Source organism: Bos indicus x Bos taurus, chromosome 26 (genome assembly GCF_003369695.1).
Source record: "Bos indicus x Bos taurus breed Angus x Brahman F1 hybrid chromosome 26, Bos_hybrid_MaternalHap_v2.0, whole genome shotgun sequence".
NCBI classification, from domain to species: domain Eukaryota; kingdom Metazoa; phylum Chordata; class Mammalia; order Artiodactyla; family Bovidae; genus Bos; species Bos indicus x Bos taurus.
Genome location: NC_040101.1, coordinates 14,349,960 through 14,369,579, shown reverse-complemented (window position 1 = coordinate 14,369,579; position 19,620 = coordinate 14,349,960). Strand labels below are relative to the sequence as shown.

The 19,620-nt window shown below is 44.5% G+C and overlaps 1 protein-coding gene and 1 long non-coding RNA gene across 3 annotated transcripts in view; one reads left to right on the top strand and one right to left on the bottom strand.

Moving 5' to 3' along the window:
• SLC18A2 (solute carrier family 18 member A2) overlaps window positions 1-18,853 on the top strand; it is a 41,222-nt gene extending 22,369 nt beyond the window's left edge. For both annotated transcript variants that reach the window (XM_027529124.1, XM_027529125.1), the window contains exons 11-16: window positions 6,276-6,354; window positions 6,543-6,594; window positions 7,479-7,542; window positions 10,342-10,461; window positions 10,583-10,716; window positions 16,438-18,853. In XM_027529124.1, the coding sequence (XP_027384925.1) occupies window positions 6,276-6,354; window positions 6,543-6,594; window positions 7,479-7,542; window positions 10,342-10,461; window positions 10,583-10,716; window positions 16,438-16,542 (554 nt within the window). In that variant the 3' untranslated portion in view covers window positions 16,543-18,853. The remainder of the gene's footprint in view (window positions 1-6,275; window positions 6,355-6,542; window positions 6,595-7,478; window positions 7,543-10,341; window positions 10,462-10,582; window positions 10,717-16,437) is intronic.
• Window positions 10,666-13,500, bottom strand: LOC113884505. Its single transcript, XR_003508892.1, has 3 exons — window positions 11,846-13,500; window positions 11,410-11,463; window positions 10,666-10,696 (listed from the first exon to the last, which is right to left on the bottom strand). It is a non-coding gene; the product is annotated as an uncharacterized LOC113884505 (long non-coding RNA).
• Window positions 18,854-19,620: the final 767 nt, after the last annotated feature.

Below are 19,620 nucleotides of genomic sequence, written 5' to 3'. Positions count from 1 at the left end.
TTATCCATATCTATTCCCTTTACTGTGAATTTCTGATTAATATCCTTTGCCCATTTTTTTCTATTGTTTCATCCTTTTTAAAAAAGTTGTGTTCTTTGTATGTTCAGATATTAATCTTTATCAGATGTTTTGCAAATATGGCCCTTTGTTGTATGTCTTTTGACTTAATAGGTATTCTCAGGGTTTTTTTGTTGTTTTCCTTTTTGTCACTTGGAACATTTAAAATGCCCTGAGTCATATTTAGCAGGCTTCTTCATCATTTCAAGTCAGGTTCAGGAAGGCCTTTCCTATGTCAAGATTATTGTTTCACTGAGTTTCCTTCAATAAATGTGTGAGTTGCTTTTTTTTTTGCATTTAACTCTTGGTTTTACAGAGAATGCATTTTTCTGTAAAAGAGTGTGACAAGGACCTGGTGTTACTGTTTTCTTTATAGCCAGCCAGCCCTACAGCCAGGCACCCCTGGAGTCCATCTGATATTTCCCATGTCCAACTTGCTGGAAATGACCATTTCGTTCTCGGGTCTGTTTCTGGGTTTCTCTCTTGTGTTCCATTTGTCTGCCTGTATCCCCTTGTCAATACCTTACTATTTAATTACTGTAGCCTGAGAATCCTGCTTAATATCTGAAAGACCAGTTCTTGCACATACACATTTCTTCAAGAATTTATCAATTGTCCTTCCTAGAGGTTTAGTTTTTTTTCACGGTTCTTTCACGTTATGTACTGACATCTTCAGGTGGAGACTCTCAGTTCTGAATAAGCCCACATTTTTAGAGCCCCCCAACTTTGTCTGGTAGCTCAGCTGGTAAAGAATCAGCCTGCAATACGGGAGACCTGGGTTTGATCCCTGGGTCAGGAAGATCCCCTGGAGGAGGGCATGGCAACCCACTCCAGTATTCTGGCCTGGAGAATCCCCATGGACAAAGGAGCCTGGCAGGCTGCAGTCCATGGGGTCGCAAAGAGTCAGACACAACTGAGTGACTGAGCACAGCACTGCACAGCACTGCCTTCCTTGGGTGAGCTTGCATGCCCCTTGCAGAGGCATCTTCACAAATGCTGCCCTCTGGTTGGGGCTGGTCCCTCATCTTCCAGACTTATTCCAGTTGGCCTGGCCTGGGGACTAGTCCTTTGGGGGTCTGCACTGAATTTCTGTGTTCTTTCATTAAAAAAAAAAAAACAAATCCTTCATTAAAAAGCCCCAAATGGCTAGAAGCTGGGTCGGATGTGGAGAGACTGCTAAAGGGTGTGAGATTTCTTTTGGGGGTGATGAAAGCATTCTGAAATTAAATCTTAATGGTGGTTTCACAGCCCTGTGGATATACTAAAAACCAGTGAACTGTGTACTTTAAAAGGGTATGCAGAATTGTCTGGTCTGTGGATTATGCCACAAAACAAAAACAAAACCAAACCCTCAACAACAAGAATCATTCAATGAAGGAAGAAAGATTCTGGGAGCTCAGCTAAGGCCAGTTCTCAGCAGAAATCTCACTCTGAACTTCCTGGCTATGGAGACGGCAGAGGAACTGTGGAGGCTCCCCAGGGTCCTAAGGCAAGCTTAGCGCTTCGCAGGAGGCGTGGACTTCTGTCCTCAAGTTAGTGAATAGCAGTTTTGCAAAGGATGAGACGAGCTTCCGTCTCAGTGCTGATACCAGTGGATGACATCATGGGAGGTGTTTTTCTCGGGCTCTTTCCCTCTGGCCTGTGCTGACTGGGGCCTCCAGGGGTCCTCAGGCAGTGCCCTGTGTGTGTGTGGTGGGGGAGGCGGGTGGCGCGTGGCTGTGAGTGGAGCTACGTGTTGGCTTTGCACGTGCTCCTGGGCAGAGATGCTGCTCCAGTGTTTCTGTTTTCTCCAATTAACTGACTTATCGCCCTAATTGACCATGTCCTGGCCGTACGCAGGGCTCTTCAGCGGCTTCGCCTTCTTCCTCTCCAGACACGTAAACACAGTCAAGTCTTCCACGTCAGTCAGGGACGCAGGCCATCCGGATTAGATAGCGGGCCACAGGCTGCCTAGATTTCATCAGGAGGACCTCTTGCAGGGCTTATCTCTCCGGCCAGATGGTTCCCCAACCCCATACCTTTCCACCAGTGACCTGGCTCCTTCCTTGCCTCAGAGCTAGATTTGTGTTTCCTTCAGAGAATCAGATTTCTGTTCCCATTTGCAGTGTCATCTCCTGTGGGGTGGGGGGGGATCTCCCCCCACCCCCCACTCTGTGGGCCCTTGGCACCTTGCCACCCACCTCTCCCGAGCCCCTTGGGCCCCTCCCAGCCAGGTGAGGAGCCTCCAGGCTGGGCCTGTCCCCGAGGTGTGGACCCAGTGACAGGAGGCTGCACAGCTCTTTCCCAGAGGCCTGGCAGTTCTGCCCCTCTGGTCTAGGGTCTTGTGAGGTGGGGGTTGAAGCCCGCTGTTCTTGGCTCTGGAATATGAACCAGGGCTGGTGGGTGGAGATGATGGGAAGGCTTAGGGCTTGGTGTCAGGGTGCCTGCCCTGTCCTAGGAGGTGCCCCTGAAAGGCTGTCTGGAAAGGTAGTCAGTTGCTAGCCATGGTCTCTAAAGCAGAGATGGATGGCCCCCTCTTGGAACACTGGAGAAGTTCCTCCGTGAGGCCCACTGAGGTCTCTCTGAGTTCCGAGAGGCTGGTTCTGTCGATGGTGTAGGTGGTGGAGGTCCCAGAAGGCAGAGGATGCAGAGGCTGTCAGAACATGAATCGGGAGCTTGGAGCCTGAGGTCCAAAGAACACGTGTGGCCCTGTATGCACCTTGGAGAGAGAATGGGGGCCTCTGGGCTCCCGAACATGCACCCTGTCTGTTTCCCCATGGCGCAGGCTGCTGGACCAGTGGGGGCGCCTTCGAAGGATGGCCTTCAGCTCTGTGAAGTGAACATCCTTGCTCAGGGTCTTTCTTCTAAATGGTCAGCTGATTCTGGGCACCTCCTGTGTGCCGCCATGGAGCAAGGCTGCAGAGAGACAGAAGTGCTCCCCGCCCACAGCAGCTTACCGCAGTGTGGGGAAGGTCAGCGTGCCAGGGTGAATGGTGGGTCAGGTGGGGTGAGTGTGGAGTGACAGGGCACAGGGATCGGGCTGGGAGGGCAGGTGCCAAGGCTCTTGGTGCTCCCTTTGCCACGTGATCCTCAAAGCCTCCCTGTGAGGTGTGTGCAGTGGGAGCTGTTGCTGTCTCTGTCTTGAGGTTCAAGTGACCCATTCAAGCCTCAGCTGGTAAATTCCCAGCTGAAATGAACACCTTGCTGCCTGCCTCCTAATTCCATGCTTCTGGCTAGAGAATCATGAAGTTGGTGTTTCCCATCTGAGAGTACAGCTGACCCTTGAACAACGGAGGGGTTAGAAGCACTGACCCTCCACACAGTTGGAAATTCGCTATAATTTATAGTTGCCTTGGTTTCTGTGGTTCCACATGAGTGGATTCACCCAACCGTGGGGCGTGTAGAACTGTAGTATTTACTATTGAAAAAAATCTACACGCAAATGGTTCTGAGCAGTTCAAACTCATATTGTTCAAGGGTCAGCTCTGTTTGCCGTCCGTGGAAAATAACATGTGCTGGCTCCTGGGTTATGCCTGTGTGCTCAGCATCCCAGCTGGTTTGCTTGGGAAGACGTAGCTCACCTGGGGAGTCCCCTGAGCTTGTCTGCATCCCTGCTTTGAAGTTTCGGCTTCAGAGATGCTTCCCATGTTTCACCTAGGGAGTCAGGAGTCACCAGCAAGCCATTCTGGCCAGATGCTGTACCAACCACTTTCTCCAACCTCTGCTCAGGTTCTGGGCCAAATTCAGCCTAGAAGTACGTTTTGCTTGGCTGGCACAGGTGTTGGCATGAGGTTTATGTTTTTAAAATACAAATTGCCAACGTGAAAAAATTAGACTTCATGTAAGAATCTGGAGTTCCAACTTTTCTAGAAAAACCAGATCGTCTCATTTGGGACTTCAGTCCCCCAGGGCAGTCAGTGTCCAGGCAGAATGGCAGCTGTGCCCTTAGGTGGGTCTGGGGCCTCCCCCTGTTTCCCTTTTGTTTCTCTGATGCTGAAGCAGAATGTCAGCGGCTCTTTATCACAGTGCCTGTGCTGTCGCTTTTCAGATAGTTTGCGTGCTTTATTCATTAATGCCTCCCTGACGCTCATCCTCAGACAAAGGCCCTCATGATTTCTTACATGACCAGACTAGTTTAGTTCTCTGCTATGCCCCTTCCAGGGTCAGGTTTAAACACCAGCTGCTTTGGGGAGCTTTGCCAGCCACAGACTCTGGTTCCCAGAGCACGGCACTGGTCCCTGAGTGCATCCCCAACTCGGTTCAGATGTCCTCTGATCCTTTGAAGAGACTCTCATGGTGACCAGGACCATGTTGTGGCCATTGTCTTTGCCGCAGCCCAACACTGAGCTGGGCATGAGCTGCCGGTGATGTTTGCCGTGTCCTGTCACCTCCAGCACTTATGTGGCCACTGTATGTTGCTAAGTGCGAAGGAAATGGTTTCCTGGAACGTGAAATGAGATTGCACTTAATTGTTATTTTCCAGATTATCAAATCTAGAATGATTTGGTTTTAGATTTAGCTCCGGTAAGCAATCACTGTTGAAGTCCCTTCTGTTCTGGGAAGCTTGGCCTTTCTGGAGGTTTTTTTTTTAATTAATTTTTATTGGATCATAGTTGCTTTACAATGTTGTTTTAGTTTCTACTGTACAGGAAAGTGCAACCTACTGTATGTTTCCATATATCCCCTTTTTTTATTTCCTTCACTACTGTGTATCTGAGGCTTTGATGGCTTGTGTTAGTGCCTGTGGGGGAGCAGTGGAAGCCACTGTGTCTTTGGAGAGGTAAGATCACACTTGCTGCTCGTGTGCTGGTGAGCTGCCTGTACAAGGAGGACTCTGGCCCTGGGCCTTTGGAGTGAGTGGGGACCTGCTGAACATTTATGCAGTCAGATGATTGGGAACAAAGCAACATTTACCACTTGTGGGCAAGGCTTAGGAACCAACCTGGTATTTCTGGATTTCAAGGGGAAACACCAAAAGTGTAAAAAGTTTGAAAAGCCATCTTTGGAAATGAGATTGTCCTGTTGTCCTAAGGATGGATTGAGGCCAGATGGAGCTGATGTGGACAAATGCCCTGGCCAGCAAGCGTGGGCTGGCTTGAGTAGGCTTTCCTGTTCAAGGCAGAGAGGTATGTTCAAGGCAACCATTGCCCTTGTCAGCTGTGAACTCAGCTTGGGGCTTGCAAAGTTCCTCTCCTGGGAAAACATGAAACTGTCAGTTACGTAGGATTTGGCCACAAAAAAATGACCACATATTTATTTACTTATTTATCTGGCATGGACACATGTCCATAAAGGTAACTGAAAGCAGAATGGGGCTTCGCTAGTGGCTCAGTGGTAGAGAATCCACCTGCCATTTTAGGAGACGCGGGTTTGATCCCTGGTTCGATCCCTGGAGGATCCCACATGCCACGGGACAACTAAGCCCGTGTGCCACTCCTGAGCCTGTGTTCTAGAGTCCAGGAACTGCAACCGCTGAAGCCTGTGGGCCCTAGATCCTGTGGTCCCCAACAAGAGAGCCACTGCAAGGAAGAGTAGCTCCACTCGCTGCAACTAGGGAAGAGCCTGACCAGCAATGAAGACCCGGCATAGCCAAAAATAAATAAATAAATCTTAAAAAAAAAAAAAAGCAGGATGTAGAACCGTAGGTATAATACTAATTTTTTTTCTTTAAAGACACAAAACTGTGCTTACGCATTTATTTATGTACATAGAACTTGCAAGGGAAAACAACTGTGGGATTATCTGAGCGATGGAATGTGGGAGAATTTTAATGTTTTTTCCTTTGTGCTCATCTGTGCTCCTGACTTTTGTCCATGCCTGTGTCTTTGTCCTGCTGTACACATACGAAGGGAGGAACCGGGAGCAGATAACCACCACTGCTCACTGCCTGTATGGGGTGGCAGCTGGCAGCTCCGCAGCCAGGAGCTGTCACTCTCATCCACCCCAACTCCCCTGGTAAAACCCGCCACCAGGCAGAGGTGGGGGCGAGATGAAGCCCACGATAGAGGGAGGAATCTCATTTCTGGAGTGTGGAGGCGGCTGGCGGCTTCGTGTGGATGGATAAGCTGTGTGGAGTCCAGACTAGCTCCATCAGACACCGGATATTAGCTGCTTGGGTGCAGGTCCCAGGGCTTCATTTCCTCAGCTCTCATCACAAGCGTGGTGCCTCACAATTATTAGTTTTTCTCACACGTGACTGATATCTGTACTGATAAGGTGTCCCTTTCATAAATTTACAGGCGTGGCTTTCTTGCCAGCTAGCGTCTCTTATCTCATTGGAACCAATGTTTTTGGGATCCTCGCACACAAAATGGGGAGGTAAGATGAAATGAAACATCCCAACACTCACTCTGTTACAGTAACGAACTTACTTTAAAAAATTGCAAGTGTTTCTAGTTTCACTACTGTTAGAAACTTTTACTACTATAAACTGTTATTTCCACTGAAAACCTGGATGGTGGGGGTGGAGAATCATTTCTTACTGGTGCTTTTTTGTTTTTTGACAGATGGCTTTGTGCTCTTCTAGGAATGATAATTGTCGGAATGAGCATTTTATGTGTGAGTAAAAGATGACATTTGGGAAAAAAAAAAAAAAAAAAAGATGACGTTTGGCAGGTGGAAATAACCTGTAAATGAAACTTTTGCTTTGGGCAAGAGTCACCAACAAATATGGCAGTTTGAAGTTTGTTGACACTTAGTTTTATTAATCTTCCATTTTCTTCTCATTTTTTATCATGTTAAAAACTTCAGACAAGATTCTCCAAAGGGTTTATCTTTATTTTAAGTCAGTTGGAAATTACTTAGAATGTTTTATTACACTGTTTTTATTTCACCTTGTTCCCCTCTCCCTGTGCATCTGAAACATTACAGTGTCTTGAACACTTTAGGGCAACCAGCCAGAAACAATAGCAAGATGTTTTTCTAGAATAAAACATCTTCTACCAAAGGCTAATATCTACCCCAAATGAGACCTTCTGGTTCTTTTAAAAAATGGAGTATGGGTGCTTCGCTGGTGGTCCAGAGACTAAGACTTTGCCCTCCCAGTGCAGTGGGCCTGGGTTTGACCCCTCGTCAGGGAACTAGATCCTACATGTAGCAACTAAGCGTTCGAACGCTGCAGCTGAAGATCCCGCATGCTGCAACTAGGACCCAGTGCAGCCACATAAATAAAAATAACTATTAAAAAAATGGAGTGTAGACTAGGCTGAACTTTCACATATGGAAGTGAACTAGCTTTTTGTGGTGGTCACAAAACCCATTTCAACTCTATTAAAGATTTGGAGGGTCCTCTTCTGCCCAAACCCTGTCTTGCGCCCTCCTCCTAATTCCTTCAGAAGGGAACACACATAACTGGCCAGAGAAAACCTGTCTTTAAGACTTTCTGTGATAATTCAGAATTGAATAGCATGTTCTTTTGGCATAACATGTATTTCCTCTTACAGATTCCTCTTGCAAAAAACATCTACGGACTCATAGCTCCCAACTTTGGAGTTGGTTTTGCAATTGGTAAGCCACCAGAGCCTTGGGCCTAAATTTAAACCTTTGTTTTCCCAGTACCAAGAAAGAGTTCCTCAACTTCCCTGGCAGTCCAGTGGTTAGGACTCTTGTACTTTTACAGCAAGGGCTTGGGTTCAACTCCTGGTTGGGGAACTAAGATCTTGCATGCTGCACTGTGTGGCCAAAATAAACAAACAAACAAAAAAGAAAGAGTTCTTACTTGGGCAGAATTCAGTTCAGTTCAGTCACTCAGTCGTGTCCGACTCTTTGTGACCCCATGAATCACAGCACGCCAGGCCTCCCTGTCCATCACCAACTCCCGGAGTTCACTCAGACTCACGTCCATCAAGTCAGTGATGCCATCCAGCCATCTCATCCTCTGTGGTCCCCTTCTCCTCCTGCCCCCAATCCCTCCCAGCATCAGAGTCTTTTCCATTGAGTCAACTCTTCGCATGAGGTGGCCAAAAGTACTGGAGTTTCAGCTTTAGCATCATTCCTTCCAAAGAAATTCCAGGGCTGATCTCCTTCAGAATGGACTGGTTGGATCTCCTTGCAGTCCAAGGGACTCTCAAGAGTCTTCTCCAACACCACAGTTAAAAAGCATCAATTCTTCGGCGCTCAGCCTTCTTCACAGTCCAACTCTCACATCCATACATGACCACAAGAAAAACCATAGCCTTGACTAGACGGAACTTTGTTGGCAAAGTAATGTCTCTGCTTTTGAATATGCTATCTAGGTTGGTCATAACTTTCCTTCCAAGGAGTAAGCATCTTTTAATTTCATGGCTGCAGTCACCATCGGCAGTGCTCAATCTAAAATTTCTAGATGCTTGACAGGAGGCTGCGGCAGCTTAGCTCATGTACAGTTTGTAGATTGTCCACAGACACTGGCTTTCATGAACTAGTCATTTATTTCCTGAAAACCAGTATTGCAAAAGCCTGATATTTACAGAAGCAAAACGACACTCCACTGCTGAGCCTGGGCAAACAGGAGAACTGCTTACTCAGAATCCATCTGTTTGGGCTCATATCTATGCACAGACTTTCTCATATGAGGCTGGGGGACAAAGGCTTCACATGTAGTTTTCAATAAGGCCTGGTACAGAAAAGATAGACTGATGTATTGATGACCAGCTGTACTGCGGGAATTTTCACAAGCAAAGGGGACAAGTCTTTGGAGCAGTGTGAGGCACAGTTAATAATGTGTTAGGAAAAATCTCGTTCATATTTTAGATAAATAGCACATGCTTGTTTCTCACTTATAATATACAGATTAATCATGAAAAGGTGAATCTGTCGCAGAGTAAAGGCAGAAGTTGGATCTTTGGTAAAGTAGAGAGGATGGAGCCTTTGCTGACCCCTTAGACCAGGCTAGGTTATCCCAGCTTATGTGCATACATATACATATACACATACACGTACATATGTGTATACATACACATAGCTTCTCACAGCGCCTTCATAGCATCACTCACAATCATAATTTATTTTTCAACTCTGCTCTGTTCACCCTTATCCCAGCACCTTGCACATTTCAGGTGATCAGCACGTATTAGTTGAATGCAAGAAATTTCCCTTACCCTCCTGCCTCTGTAGGGGTGCAGGTGAGGGATCTGATGTTTGAATGCCCTTCCAGGTGTGTTCACAGCCATCATCTAATTCAGCCAATCATTATCATCTCCATTTTATCCATGGGGAGAGTGACGTTCAGAGAGATAAGGCATGACGATGCTCAACCACCCAGGGGTTTGGATTTAGAACTCCGAATACACACGTCCTTTCTTTATGCTTCCTGTTCCCTGACTATTCTAGAGACCAGAGGTTCTAATACAGGTCTTGGCAGTGGTGATGGTTTTTGGTGTTTTAGCCAACTAAAGGAGCAAACCTCTTTTTTTTTTTTTTAAATTTTATTTTATTTTTAAACTTTACAATATTGTATTAGTTTTGCCAAATATCGAAATGAATCCGCCACAGGTATACCCGCATTCCCCATCCTGAACCCACCTCCCTCCTCCCTCCTCTACCCTCCCTCTGGGTCGTCCCAGTGCACCAGCCCCAAGCATCCAGTACCGTGCATTGAACCTGGACTGGCGACTCGTTTCATACATGATATTATACATGTTTCAATGCTATTCTCCCAAATCTTCCCACCCTCTCCCTCTCCCACAGAGTCCATAAGACTGATCTATACATCGGTGTCTCTTTTGCCGTCTCGTACACAGGGTTATTGCAAACCTCTTTTGATTTTAGTTTCCTGAGTAGGGCCGGGCAGTCCCTCAGACTCTTTCCTGTTCTGGTTCCTTCTGATTCTCTCTATGCTTCCCAACTTTAACTCTCATAATCTAAGAGTGAGGCCAAGCTGTGGGTGGGGAGGAGGCTGGGCGAGGCGTGTAGTGTACCCACTCTTTGAGGGCAGAGGACGATGTGGACCAGAAAATAGTGAATCAGGAAAGCACCCACAGGAAGCAGGCTCAGGGTTCACACAGCCAGTAACCAGCATCCCTCCGGGTCTGCAGAATGGCAGGCAAGCCCCTAGAGGACTGGGTACCATCTACCAGACAGTGGAGGACAAGATGAGGCAAGGCAGGGAACAGGCAAATAGTAGTCTGAGTTCCAGTCCCAGCCTCAGGCACCTTTAGTCTGTCTTCAGTGAAAGGTCTGTTGTAGGGAGTTTGCCTCAAGACTTGGCAGACAGCAGTGAAGAATCTTGGCAGGGTTGTGAGGTTAGGACACAGTCATTGACGTTCAGCCCACTGTTGGTTTCCATCAGTTTTCTGCAGACTGTCTGTGTTCCCTGACTGTCCACAGGCATGGTGGATTCATCAATGATGCCCATCATGGGCTACCTGGTCGACCTGCGGCACGTGTCGGTCTATGGGAGCGTGTACGCCATTGCCGATGTTGCGTTTTGTATGGGATATGCCATAGGTAAGGACGTTGGGTTTCCAAAAGAACTTTTTCTTCTCAGTACACCATTGATAATGCCTACTGAAAATTATTTAAACTTTTGCATCTTTCTGCCTACATCTAATTCTCTGTTTCCTGAAAGGTCCTTCTGCTGGTGGGGCTATCGCAAAGGCAATTGGATTTCCATGGCTCATGACAATTATTGGAATAATTGATATTCTTTTTGCTCCTCTCTGCTTTTTTCTTCGAAGTCCACCTGCCAAGGAAGAAAAAATGGTAAGAAAAATTTTAGGATGCAGTTAAGTGTTTCTTGATCAGTTTAGCATGGTCTTCTGGCTGGTGGCTTAAGGCTTGGTTCTAAAATATATTTCTACTCCTTTTGAACAGAACTCCCCAAATATAAATTGTAAGTTTCTTTTTAGTTTATACCACGTGGAGCAGATACTTCTTTGACTGTATCAAGCATTATGTTTATACATTTGAAGAGTGAAATAATTTTCGTACATAGATTAGCTGTCAGTATAGATCTCTGTCAACCAAATACAAACATAGATTTATATTGAAAATTAACAATTAAATTTTCAAAGATTCTTGAAATCTTGAACATAACTGTTTTACCTCCTGTGCTCACTCCTAAGATCAACTGTTTTTGGTCCTGTTTGCTTTTCTGCTAACCCTCACAGTTTTCAGTAGTAGCGTCTTAGTCTTTACTGCATAAGACTCTGGAGATGGTTTTAATGTTGGTAATAGACACTTATGGAAAAACATTGTTTTATGTACCTTTGGGCACATGTGAGCACATCTTTATAACGTTTAAGTTAATAATTTCATGACCAGAATCCTAGCTATAGGCAAGATACAGTATTGAATATAAAGTGTTCCCGTTTTGAACAAATTCAAACTTATCAATTCTAAATTTGAATTTTGAAATGCATCAGTCATTTTACCCTTTCCAAGAAGTGTTCATACCTGGTGCTGCTGCTGCTGACTTTTTTTAAACGTCCGATGCTGGTGGACATTCATCTGGTTAAAAGAAGAGGGCCTTAGATTAAGAGTGAATGAGAGAAACAAGCCCGGGGGAGATGGTATTTTTTTGTTTAGTAATGGATGTGAGGTACCCTTGTGCTGTGCTCTTGGGAATACGTCATAAGTTCTCCATGATGTTTGAACTGAAATGGGTTTTAAGGTTTTGGCATTTCTTAATTGCCCCCTTCATGATCTTCCCCAAAGAGCAGGTTTAAAGACAGACACAGACCCTGAAGTTGGGTCGTGTGTAGTCTTTGTTTTGGGCATTTGGGGCATTTATTAAGATGTTCAGTATATTTAAGAAGTGTATCCAGCACTAAGCACTGGTCTTGTGCCCTTTATTATATATGATTTAAGTAGGTATCTTTGAATTACTCACACCCATCTGACTCTTCCTCTTGCTGATGCCTCCCCAGCTCCGAACAACTTTCCCGTCTCTCTCAAGGCACTTCCTGTTTTCCAGCCTGGTCATCTGAGTTCCCTGGCCACGTTTGTCCAACCCCAGCAGAGTTCCTTGGCCTCCCTCAGGGTCAGGAAATTCTCTGTGCAATCACAGAAAATAGTTCTTGTTCTGTAGCCACCATATCAATCTGATTAAGGCTGAATGAAGATTACTCCCAACCCTATTTAACAACAACAAAAAATCAGCTACAAATGATTCTGTCACCCAGGAAACTGTGCAAGACTCAGGAGGTAGTGCAGGGCCCTGGAGCCGAGCTGTCTCTCTCATAGGAAGACGATTTAGCCTTGACCTCACAGGGTGGTTTGAGGATTCAGTGAAGGAATCCCAGCAGAGTGTGACCCCCATGTCTGCACACAAACATGCTCAATAAGTTGTCACTAGTTTCCACATAACCCCACTCTCCTTTCTTGCTCTTACCTAACTCTGATGCACTCTGTCAGCCAGCGGTCCCTCAGGTCCCTCCCTCTCTTCTCTCTGTGAGATAAGACTCATAACCCAGCGCTGCCCAGTGGGCTTCCCTTGCCGAGCAGACGTTAGTGGCTACTGTGTTATCCGTTTGTCAGTAACAGCTTCGAGGGCTTATCTGAGGTCTTGGAGGAAGTGGGTGAGGTCAGGGGACCAGTTCCCACTCTGGGGTCCACACTTGATGGGCAGAAGGCCTCTGTGCCTCTTCCCACACTTAAACCAAGGCTTTAGTTCATTTAAAAAGAAAAGCGCTGAAGGAAGTGGAAGAGACAATCCTGAAAGACAAAGTGATAAGAAGGGCCAGGCTTCCAGAAGCTACTTCCACTGTAAAATGTCCCTTAATAAGTGCCTAGCAAGATGAATCATTGAAAACCAGAGAGAATGTGTGTCTCCCTGCCCATAATTGATGCCTGTAATTGAAGGCATCATGTCAGATCCATTTGAGGGGCACGATGGTGACATGGGAAGGTGGCAGCCAACAGCCGCTGCCTACTCACTGTGCAGGCAGGAAGCAGCCGATAGCACCAAGTGATGAGAGGGAGCGAGGGCAGGAAGCAGTGCATGCCAGGGCGGAGAAACGATTGATTACCACCCACTTGAGAAAATCCAATACCGCCAAGTGCCAGCATTCAGGATCAGCAGTTACCAAGTGTAGGGGACAGGAGAGCCAGAAGGTGTACAAGTCTTAGCAAGTAATTCTTTCATTAGGAAGCATTCTGATTAAGTGGTGTGTGGACTTAAGCTCGAAATGGAAAGTTCGAGTGCCATTTTATGGTTCCCAAGTCATCCAATCATGAACCAGTTTGTGAGCACCTGAGTTTTGCTTTCATTTGGTTTATTGGATTTCTGGGATTTTGTTTGTTTGTTTGAAATCAGTGTTATCAATATAGGCAGAGAGAAAAGCCTGTTACTCTAGTCCCTCTGCAGGTATAAGAAACACCAGCTCTGTCATTTGAGGGAACTGCGTTCCACTTATAGGAGATCGATTGTAGCCTCTGGCTCGGAGTAGCCAGTGAGGAAACTGGGTTTTGGAATGGACTTTTATTTTTTCAGGTTAAAATTTTTTTAAAGATAGGGCACATTTCTTAGGTCTCAATGGACATGAGTTTGAGCAAACTCCAGGAGATGGTGAAGGAAGGGAGCCTGGCGTGCTGCAGTCCATAGAGGTGCAAAGAATCATGACTTAGCGACTAAACAATTTAGGTCTTACTCTTCAAGTTTCTAATTGTTGCTCAGACAAGAAAGTAGGCGATTTGAGGACTGTAGCTTGCTTTTACTGGCTGATCCTGATGCAAAACCATCTTTTTTTTTTTTTAAAGATAATGTGGTAAATAACTCTTTTCGAGCACACAGGAGCCCTGGTATCTTTCAATGTCTTGAAGTCTGGAACTCTTGCATTTTAATGCCTTGATGGTTTCACTGTCCTAGCTTCATATTTATGTTATTTTTACACTTCACTTGGTCCAGCATGTTTTCACTGCTTTGGAAATCCTGACTCTATGGTGTCTGATATGAAACCAGGTATTTGGCAGGACTGGAGCTCAACTCTCAGGAATGGGCTTTGCTCTGGATACAAATGACAATCCCCTGCACCCCCCCCTTTTCTACTTCACTTGAGGGTCAAACACACCTTTCTCCCCACACAGCAGTGCACGGAAGACTGCTCTAGTTACCAGGCTGCTCCCCAGGCCCCTCTGTACGCGTCCCTCATGCCCGTGACTTACCCACTTGATGCTGTTCACGCCTCTCTTTTCATGGCACTTTTGGACTATCACATGCCATCTGGCTTAATCTTGTATAACTTAAAAAAAAGATGGCACAATAAATCTTTCAAGAAAGTGTCCAGAAGCCAGTAAGCTAGGTTTTAAAAGTTACAAATCATCTTTTAAGAAATAAAACTCCTTTACCTGGTACAGGTAGTGTCAGCAAATGCAGTTGGGTTAATTGATAAGTTCTGAACACTGCCAAATAATTGGTCTGACCGAACGTCTTCCCTTGCAGTGCAGTTTTTAAATTGGGTCCCTGTTACGTGCCCAGTGCTAGGTTCCAGCAGTCCTTAAGTCTATATAGCGCATAGTGTGATGGTGGACTAGCCAGGGGAGAGGCCTTTGTGGTAAGGAAGAAGGATGGCCGTCCTTTGCAAGGCTGGCTCTCCGCCTGTGGGCCTGCGGTTAATAAGGCCTCTTGCCTGGCATTCAGGACCCTACAGTCTGGATCTGGTTGGTCTTTCCTGTGATGTGGTCTCATTGTACCTCAATATCAGATCTCAGGGTTGGCAGGAGGGTGGGGGAAAAGGCAGGCTGCTTTATTCCTGCAAGCTTCAAGTCCACTCCTATCTTCTCCATGTGCTTTCCCCAAGCACTTAACTCCCAGTCAGCACTCTGCCCACAAACCCTCTGGAACCGTCACTTGTGTGCAGTGAGGTTCCTAAGTTGCTGGAGAGGACCTGAAAGGCACTGAAACACACATCTGATAGGTGCCCAGTAAGCTGTCGTCAGCCGTGTGACCCTGCTTTGTCCCAGAAGATGCCACACATAAGTCGTGCGGTGTTTCTCACACATGTTGACACGAGTGTCACTAAGGGTAGGAACCTGGGATTCGATGTTTAACCTGCCCCATCGAGTGATCCTTGGGCACGTTTCTTTGAAGATTGTGACTCCAGAGGCAAGACATGGAGCTCTTGATGGCTAAAGCTTTTGTGTTACAAGCACACACCCATGTGGCAAGAAGGGTCCTGCTGTCTATCACTTCAGTTACTTACTTTTAAAAAATTGAGCTCTTCATGAGGTCCATGTATCACTTCGCTTGGCAAGAAGCATAATAATAATGAAAAAAAAAAACCTAGAGTTGAATTTGCAGCTGACAATTTGAGCTGGCAGCCTAACTTAGAGAGTCACGGAAGTCCTTATCATCACAGGCCACATGTTAGATCATTTTAGAATTTCTTGGGAAATGATAAATGGGTTAAGGGCTGAGTGGAGACACAGAAGTTTATCAAATCTGTGGGACAAGAACTGGGAGGAGCAGCTGACAAGTGCCAAGATAGGTTGCAATAGGCCAACAGAAGATTAATTTAATCCAGATAAATGTTGCCATTTAGATTTTCAAATGCACAAAAAGGCATTGGCGGGATAGCTTACGTGGAGGGAAAATGAAAGACAAGCCTGGTGAGAGAATTCATTTCAGTTGCACCCAATGTCATGCTCTGCACCCCTGGCTGTCCTGTGGGGCGTCACCAGAGCAGATGCTGGCATAGGCTGCTTGGGCTTGATCCACCCCATTTAGCCATACATCTCTTGGTCAAGGTCTTTGACCCCTGTGCCTACACAGAGGGTGATCAAGCTATCACATAGGGCTGTTGTGGAGTAGAGGTGTATTGAAAATGCCTAGCACAGTCTTGGCATGATAAACCCCATCTCTATACTCAAGACTACGTGCTTGGTCCGTATACTTCCAGGAGGAATAATGACTATAGCGCTTATCAACTGAGGATCAATTGACCTTTGAAAGGTTTTTGTTACAATAAGGGAGCACATAGAATTTTTATGTGTATGAGAGAAACATACTTTTTATTAATAAAACACACTTGAGCAAGAAGAGGCCAGCCAGGACTTGGGAAGACATCCTTCCGAGATGTCATATTTAAAGATAAGGGCCCTGTGATGCTTAATCCAGGGAAATCAAAGGGGCCATACCTGTGGCCTTAACTAAGGAGGATCCGCCCACCCTAAGTATAAACTAAACCCAACCTAAATACCCCTTTCTTCATAGCTCACAGGTTCCTCCAAATTGACTTAGGGTCCCTGGCAGATGTAATAGGAACACTGCAGAGACTGCTTCTGCTGCCTCCTCCTGCCTGGAATGTTCACTCTAGAACTCCAGGTCTTCTAGGCCAGGCACCTGGCAGTGGCACCAAATTACTGGTTGGTTAATATCGGGTGGTACTGTAGGAAGTTGTCAAGCTACTAATCCTTCGTCTTAAGCAGTCTCTGCCTTCCTTTGTGAATCAGTGAGTTAATGTATCTGCACCTGCTCTCTCTTAGGCTATCCTCATGGATCACAACTGCCCCATTAAAACAAAAATGTACACGCAGAACAGCAGCCAGTCGCATCCGATAGGTGAGGATGAAGAATCTGAAAGTGACTGAGACCCGCAAAAGTCCTCCAAGTACCTAATTGTATAAAAGTGTTTCCAGTGAAATGACTCATCCAGAACTGTCTTAGTCATACCACTCATCCCTGGTGAAAGTCATACAACCAAAGGTTCTTTCTTTTCCACGGTTATGATCGATTGCCAACGGCCTTATAAAGAAAAAGCAGCTTTTCTAGGGGTTTGTATAAATAGTGTTGAAAACTTTATTTTATGTATTTGATTTTATTAAATATTATACAATATATTTTGACGAAATATAGTGTAAATCTATAAATATTTGAATCCAAATCAAATATAATTTTTTAACTTACATTCACAAACACCTGGGCAAAAAAAAGTCTTATATTTTTTTCTGAATATTGGTAATGAGTGTTTAAAGCACACATTATCTCCGAGACACTTCCAGCAATGAGAAACTAGAAGGAAGTCTGAAAAAGAGAGTCAAGTAAGACAGCATATATTAGGTAGTGACACTGAATGTTACTGAACTTGGAATTACAGTTGACCTGGAACAACACAGGGTTTGGGAATGCCAACACCCCACACAGCTGAAAACAGTCAGCCCTTCATGTCTCTGATTTCACGTCCGTGGATTCAACCAACCATGGGCCACGTAGGACTGCAGTCTGTTATTTGTTGAAAAAACTCTGCATGTAAGTGGACCCATGCAGTTCAAATCATGTTGTTCGGGGGTCAGTTGTACTATCAATATATTCATGAGGTAAAAGCTAGTTATCTTAGATGCAGAAGAACTTGAGTCAGTCTCTTTCGGATTTAATCCACGAATCTCAGTTGGCATTAGTTTTCTATGTAATCACCTACCTGGAAGCAGATGGTTGTAAATTGTATGTTTACATGTCTTGTGGTTGGCAGCAAACATTAAAGCCAGTAAGGGTAAAACAGTGAATGTTCTGAAAGCAGAGAAAAGCACCCAGATATATAGTTATGAACAACTAGAAGCTTTCCCTTTCAGATACATACTTGTCTTACCGGATGACAAAGACTGAGAAAGAAACACCTTATACTATCAGGATTGTTGAAGCATGATGAGATATACCAACATCTAGCTGAAATTTTAGAAAAGAAATGTAAAAAGCTAATAGCTGCTGTGATGTGAAAAAAAAAAAAAAATATCCCAGACTATAATTTTCTTTTACCTGGAAGTCAAGTGTTTTCTAGGGATCTGTTTATTTTTTTTTTGATAACTATTATTTTAGATGAAGATGAAGGAGGAATAAAACTGTCTTGAATCATGTTAGGAAAACAGGTAAAAATAATAGGGTGGTCAGGGCACACTCCCTTTCACATGCAGGAAAAACCCCAACATCTAAAGATGTCTGTGTAATACTGTATCACCTAGTGCTGTGTGATGTAGTTTTTCTGAGCATGACAACATTGCTGTGCCTTTTCGATGTAAGTACTGTTAGTGAACATTGTCCGTTTACATCATTTTGTATGATATGAAGATAGCGTGGAATGTCTCAAAAACACTTGTTCATTCTGTAGTTCTGTAATGGTAAACAAAACTACCTAATGTCCGTTTTTTTGTTAAGCTAAAATTGTTTCTGTTAAACTTGGAAAGACTCTACCTTTTACTTCCCTAAGAAAGTAGCTAATACTTCCTTCCATTTTCTTCATGACATTTTTGGTGGGGCTTTGATCTGAAGTCTGGTTTTTTAAGTGCATGTATGTGTTGGAAGCAAACTGGCTTCCTACTCGTGTATTTGCATTGGGTGACTCACACGAGGCCTCTGCTTTGCTGGAGGTGCTTCTATGGCTAAAGTAAAAAAGCAGGATTGTTCTCTACTTCTGTAGGGGAGACCCTTAAAAACCAGTGTGCTGCAAATCAGTTCTCTTGGAGGCTTTGTAGTTCTCCCCACTCCTAATACTACAGAGCTTTTAGAATTTTTGCCTGTAAGGCTTCAGTCTCTTCAAGAATGACTGGCAGCCATGTCTGCTGGTGATCCCTAGAGATCATATAAATGTTTTTCAGATGTGTATTGAGAGCAAAAGGAAAAACTGTATCTGATGAGGAAAAAAACTATAAGGTCTTTCATATAAGTAATATTCTGGGGTTGGCAAAACATGAAAAGAGGGGCTGTTTTTAAATGTGTATCAGAACAAAGAACACACAGCTCTCTGAACTGTCTGTTTTGAGCAGAGGTGGTTTTTTTGTTTGTACCCAGCAAAACAGATACAAAAAACTTAATGAGGTAGCAATGAATACTCAGTTCTTTCTTTTGACTGCTAAGTGTATCCACCTACATTGTTTTAGCTAGTTTACCTAATAAATCTTCTGAACACTACTGTGCCTGTTGCTTTCCTTTGTTAACCACATAATATCATCAGAATAAAGTATGTGAGAACATATTAACTGTGGATATTCAATTAAAAACTATTCTTTTTTGCTTGCAGGCGTCAGGTAAAATCTGCTCCAGACTAGTTTGAACCATATTTTCTGGCTTTGCAAAATTTGTTTTAAATTGAAATATGTAACTAGCCACATGGTGTCAATGTGGAACCAACCAGTAAGTTATCCTTGCATCTCTAAAGTTGTACTGTATTCCTGATTGCTGTGAATAACTGTGGTTGATAAAAGTAACTATGATATGCAGCCACTTGACACAGTAGATCCATGGCCATGGAAGTACCATGAAGTCTAGGATGTGCTTGTGTGCATCTTTCAGGGGTGAGAATCCATGGTTTTAAACAGATCTTCAAGTGGATCCATGGCTTAAAAAGGATTAAGGGAAGCTCCCCCAATCCCATTTTTAAAGAAAAGCTATTATCTCTCAGTTTAGAAATAAACTCAATATATTTTAACATTAAAGTGATTTTGAAGTTACTCACTTTTACAGGAACTTAAGACTTTATTATTTTACTATTAGTAAGAGCCAAATGTCTTCAAACTGCCTTTTGAAAAATTCCGATACACTTAAATTTAGAACTGACAGTGACCCACAAATCTTTACTACTGTGTGTTTTTCCTCTCAAAATCACGAACGGCCACAGGATATTTTAACTAGTTCTGATACTGAAGAATGTAAGGCTTGATATTAAGAAATGTGGCAAA